At 46.2% G+C, this 6,000-nt stretch overlaps 1 protein-coding gene across 1 annotated transcript in view; it reads left to right on the forward strand.

Annotated features, from left to right (window-relative positions):
- Positions 1–174, forward strand: part of LOC144097492 (beta-hexosaminidase subunit beta-like) — a 55,877-nt gene extending 55,703 nt beyond the window's left edge. Inside the window, exon 15 of the mRNA XM_077630203.1 lies at positions 7–174. Coding sequence (XP_077486329.1) covers positions 7–94 — 88 coding nt within the window. The 3' untranslated portion in view covers positions 95–174. The remainder of the gene's footprint in view (positions 1–6) is intronic.
- Positions 175–6,000: the final 5,826 nt, after the last annotated feature.

Below are 6,000 nucleotides of genomic sequence, written 5' to 3' on the forward strand. Positions count from 1 at the left end.
ACGCAGACGTGGAATCCCAGTGCACCCACTCTACAACATGTCATGCGAAAACAACGAAGAGCTGGATTTCCAGGAGGTCTTCATGACAGACTGACCGGAAGCTGGATGGTTATTTAGCATTATGTGCTGCTTCCCAGCGGCCGCAGCACCTCTACCCGATAAGGCAACCACATGAAAGAGAACACACGTTTTCTTTAGTTGCACGCGTGCATTTCTTACTTGTACCCTTGCAGCATGCATAATGAAGCATAGCGGTTATTAAAAGAGACGTTCGGCTAATAAATTCAAAGCTCCTCAAAAATTAAAACCTGGGAGGAATATAGCTGCAATTCCTTCAATCGCTGGAAGAGTTTTTCAAAATGCTGAGCATGGCTGACTGGGCTCATAACCTGTCTCAGTGTGACTGCCTCTTTGGGAGAAGTGCCAGTGACTCTCAATTTAAAGTAAGAAATGCTGCCAAAATTCCGCAAAGCTCAAGCCTGCAATTCAGCTTTAAGCTCAAGACTTATGCCGCGATAGTTGAAAACAGTATCTTGGATACCGATAACCTCAAACATTACATTTTTCATACCGATGTGAGAAACCTGAATCAAAACTGATTTCTGATACAGATTATGTATCGTAGATACTTCGATATGCCGCTCAAACCGCCAATATTAATAAAGTCGGTTATATGATTTGAAAAGTCAGGAAATCTCTCCATGGCTTAAGAATTTTTTTTAAAGCGTTTAACTGAATCCGACCACATGAATTTCTTTAGGCTCCACTCTCTGCTCGGCTGGTCTCTTTAAAACATGAGCATTGGAATGAAGCCACGGTGACGTTGAAACGACCTCTTCCATAAGCCGCCTAGCAAAGTTTTTTTAAACTAAGGTTCTTCATGGGAACTGTCCTCTAAGAACTTGATTGCATATGAAGAAATTTGAAACTGTTTCTGACGCTCTTCGTTTGTTACTGCAGCATTACCGGTTGCCTTTCCATATCCCCTGTGTGCTAAAAGATGCCGGCTCCTGGCACTTGTGAAAGCTGAACAATTACATCCTCAGTGTTATTTTTAACATACGCTTGAGGAACAGAGGTGGGCATCCTCATGAGGTTTCGACCTCACGTCGTGAGGTGGGGTTGAGGTAAGGTCGGCGGCGGCTCGAAATTTTGTGAGGGGTCAGCAAATAAAACTTCAACCTAAAGCGTGAGTTTTAGTGAGGTCGCCATTCAGTGAGGTTGAAATCTTGAGGTCGAGACTTTTGGCCGTTTCCGCGGCTTACTCCGACGAGGCCGCTTCCGAAGCGGAGTTTGAGTGCACCACCACAGTTTTCATGCAATGACGCTTGGTGTTCGGTTTCCCCTGCTTGGACAACCGGATGCCACAGTCCGCTCTGAGCTTTTGGTGCTACGGCGCAATGTCCGTTCAGCCCGAGCGTACAGCACGAGGCACCCCTCCGGTTTTCCTGTCACGACACGCCGCTTTCCCACCGCCTTCACTCGTTGGCGTAGCAGCAGTAGCTACCTGCCGGTCGTCTAAAACTCCCGGGAGCGCGCAAAGCACACAACTCACGGTGATCCGCGGTAGCTCTGTCTGATGCTGCAAACAAATTATTTCAGTCCAAGTTCGCAATAACTTTGTCAGAGTGCGGATGGCCCAAAGCAAGACTGCTTCGTGTTCATGCTCGTTGCCGGAGCTGACGTCACGGCTGTTGCTTTGCAGTCGAGTAAAGGCGATCCTGCTGTACAGGCACAGACGAGACAATGTGATTCAGGCGGTTCCTAACAAGGACACCTGCTGATGTGATTAAAAAAAAGCACGAAGCCAGAAAAACCCGTGTAAGACTGTTTAAGCTTTTGATCGGTGTCTTCCCGTTTCGAATCTCGCACTATTTCTGTGTATTCCCGTTCCGTAATTCAAGCAGATGCAAATATAATTTCACTGTTATATCCTTTCGAACAACGTCTTTTTGGACTCCGGTTCCTTGTTCCTTCTCGGAAATTCACGTATTATGCCGAAACACCGCCGCACGGGGCGAACGTTTCAGCATAGCGGTGTTACAGGGGTGAAAAAATGCGAAACGATAATGTATGGGGGTGTGGTAGCTGATTTCTTTTCATTTTTTAATGAAGATGTGTGATTTGAACTGATTACATGCTCGCGCTGTGCTGCCGAGTCGCTGTTTCAAACCTTGTAATATGGCGTTTAATGGGGCACACTGTTGTTCGCTTCTGTTTTTAGCATGAGATTTTTGTTTGGATGTTTGTAATCAATGTTCTTTTTTCCTTTCTCGTATGGGATCAGCTAGGTTGGTGGCCTGCCTCGCAGACAACCACGCACTACCCGTTATCTTTCCTTTAACTATTTTGCAGAGACCAATCGTTAACCTTAAACGGCTTCGCAGAATGCTCGCGCGGTACTTGCGGGTAGAAAACGTCGAGGATGCTGGTGTATCACTGATTAGTTCAGTTTTGAAAGAAAACCAGTGATTGACTTAAGGAAGCTTGTCTTAGACTGGTTGAAGAAATGGTGCCCAGAATTCTGTTCAGGTGTATGAGTATTTAGGCGGTGTTATTCTTCCTGAAGGGGCGGTGGGGGGGGGGGGGGGGAATAAAGACTTCGCTGTAGCGAATTTTGAGCGGAGAGTCGTGGTGGTCCTTACAGAGACAGCGGTTTACGTTGCCCACTCCATGCCAGTCGCTTTGACCTGTGTGATTTTAATATTCGGCCCAGTGTTCCAATACATGATCTAGCCCTTTCTTGTAAATGCCGCAGGATCACCGAGTCATCGGAGAATTCCCAGGATTTCAAAACCATTACCATCGCCACCTGGAAAGAAGTGGCGGAAACGGGGGATGGTCTTGACCTCCCAGGAACATTAATATCAGCATCCTTAATCATTAGTTGCACGTATTCTTGCTTTCCCGCACAATAATTGTCTTCAGTTGCTGGGTAATGCACAATATTTAATCGGTATTCTGGCAACATTTACTCTGGCAGCGGTATATCAGACTTCCCCGGGCTCAAAGATACACTTTAAGCATTATCATCATCATCGCCATTATCTCGGGGGGTCAACGGCATGTGTCATTGCATGATCTTTGCAGTATGTCATACATGAGAACTGGCGCGTTCACCTGGTGTACAATCCGAATGTCATTAATGTGGACCGGGTTGTGGACACTTTTTGTAATGCGCCATGCACGCGTGTGTAGTAATGTGGGGTCCATATGGACCTCGAAATGGGCGTGGGAGGGGGATGGCAGGGGGCTTGGTATGACGTGACATTTCATCGTTGCCACGTGGTTAGGTGTGACGTCACATTGCATCAGTGTCAAGTGACTAGATGTGACGTCACATGACATCGTCGTCACGTTACTAGGTTTCACGTCACTACATCGTTGTCACATGACGTGGTATGACGTCGCACTCATGCGATGTCATTACAAATTAGGTTAATTTTTCAGCGTTAGCTAATTACATAAATCAGTATTAATGAGATATCTTAAGTAGTGTACGCTAATTCATGTTGGTTAATGATGTGACATCATCATCTTCGTCGCGGGACCCGTGGGCTCGTGACGTCACATGGTACCGTTTGTATTGGACACTTTTTTGCGGGTATGATCTTGAAACTGAGCCATCTAATGCTTTCGCATGAGCAAATAAGCCGCTCGCTTCTACATAGACACGAATAAAACACGCCTCTGTTGCACTACAGTTGCAGCTTGTTAAGTGTTTTTAAAGGCAGCAGTCAGAGGACTGAAAAGAGGGTTTGCTGGATAGCAAAATTTTCATCCCTCGTTGTGCCGGATAAAGTTAGAAAATCGTAATACACTGATATGCATCCACTTAGTGATATGCATCCGCTTAGATTTGAAAGTACATAGGCAGACAGTTTCTTTACATTCGCTAACTATTCTGAACTCTAAGGAGACTACCGTGAATACTGCCCCCGCCCTCCCAGTTTCTGGTAGATGATATGGGCCTGTGTTTGTGTATTGCCGGTTCTTGCATGAATGAGCGAGAGGCTTCTAACTTACAAAAAAGTATACGCGAAGCAGCTTGCCGAATATTGTCACTGACAAGTTTACAAATAGTGAAGCAAACTTAATTAATAAAGTATACCTCCGACGTACTGGTAGTAACCGCGTAAAGGGCACCACTGCCCGCAGGCCATAAACTCTGCGAGGTTCATCCCAGATTATGAGCTTCTCCTATTTCGCGCACATAATTGGTATCTGTACAGACACCTTATTTAAAAACCACAGACCGCCTAATGCCGCTATTGTTATAAAGGGGTCATAACAATTTTACCGTAATAATTTTGGCTTTCCTGTCTCACAGAATTCTCAGAATTGTTTTTAAATGAATAACTTCTTCATCGCTTTTGTTTTTGCTAGCCCCGGCATCTGCCATCGATACTGACGCACCTGGGCTGGGGCAGCGGAAGTAAATAATAGGAGACAGAATGGAGAAATGAAATGAAGGAGGTGAGGGGACAGGAAGAGAGGATATGGGGGGAGGTAATAAACACAAACTATTTACACAATAAGAAATGTGTCCAGGTTGTGCACGTGATGAGTTCATGATGGAGCAATAAAAGCACATGCGCACAGCACGTACTATGTCGACAACTGGAGTGGCGCGTCCAGTTATTAATCGTTCCAGGTAGAACTCGCGGATCGTTCGGTCACTGGGTGTAACTACCTGAACGATAACAGATTGGACGTCAAGCCCGTGTATTCGAGGAATGCACAGATGCTCACCAAGGTTCGCTCACTGGTGCGCGCACTGCCTTGCAGCCACACACAATAGCGTCTTGAGAGAGTCTGGCAGTATGCCCAGCGCCCTATACGCCGCAAGCATATCGCGACGAGCATCGGCGAATGCGGCACAGCAAAGTAGCAGGTGTTCTAGTGTTTCCACTGCACCGCATCCCTCACACACATCACTCGTCGCAATTCCGTGACGCTCCCGTCATTCCTCGAGCCACGCGCAGCCAATGCGCGCGTGGCGGATCATTGCATGTTGTGACCGCCTAAGTGCACGACATCCGGTGATGCTGTCGATGCGCTCACCTCCTGCGATGGGCCAGAATTCTGCTTTCGGAGATGGTTCTGCACGACTGCCTTGAAGTTGAGGCGGTAATCCTCACCATCAATTTCAACCTCAAAACTTCAAAATTTTGAGGTTTAGGTGAGGTTTACGCAGGTCGCCGGTGGCCTCAGGAAACGGGAAGTGAGGGTGTGTCAGGAGACCTCAACCTCAACTGATTTGCCGCATTTTGCCGACCTCACTCAACCTCTAGCTCAAATGATGAGGTTGAGGTTGAGTGAGGTCGGCAATTTTTTTTGTGAGGTTGAAGTGAGGCTGAGATGTTTGAGGTCAAATGCCCACCTCTGTTGATGAACCCTCGTTAAAGGCTGAAAGGGAAAGAACAAAGAATAAAATGGCTAAAACTTTTTACTAGACAAACCAAATCAAGACAGTGTCTCAATTGCTATTTAGATTTTTACCTAAGGGTACTAACGGACAGCATTTTCTCAAACAGCTGGTGAGAATAAGCCTCACGATGTGGTCATGCCTAAGGGAAGTAAACGAAAAAGCCTCTCGCAGGAACCCGCGAGCACGTTGCAGTGTTTTGTTTTATGAGGGTGACTTTTGTCAATGGATAACAATAGAGCTTATGGAAGTCGACTGAGCATCTTCGAGGTCGATAAGAAAAGCGGTAGTTTGAAAATTCGTAAGATGCGCTAGTTTCAGTAGCACCTCTTGCAAACTACGGCTTCCTGTAGCAATGTTCCTTCAAACGAAAGATATGCGTCAGCTGACGCAATTGACGCTCCCAGCGCTGATAACCACATTCACAAACATTGGGTAGATTCCGTGCCTTTGATCGTGCTGACAACGTAAACAACAATTCCGGAGCATGAAAGCGAAAGTTTTTAAAAAAGTTCTGCTGCCAACCACCGCAATTATAAATAGCGATGAAGGAATGTTGCTTCTGCCATAAA

This window comes from Amblyomma americanum, chromosome 7 (genome assembly GCF_052857255.1).
Source record: "Amblyomma americanum isolate KBUSLIRL-KWMA chromosome 7, ASM5285725v1, whole genome shotgun sequence".
Lineage (NCBI taxonomy): Eukaryota > Metazoa > Arthropoda > Arachnida > Ixodida > Ixodidae > Amblyomma > Amblyomma americanum.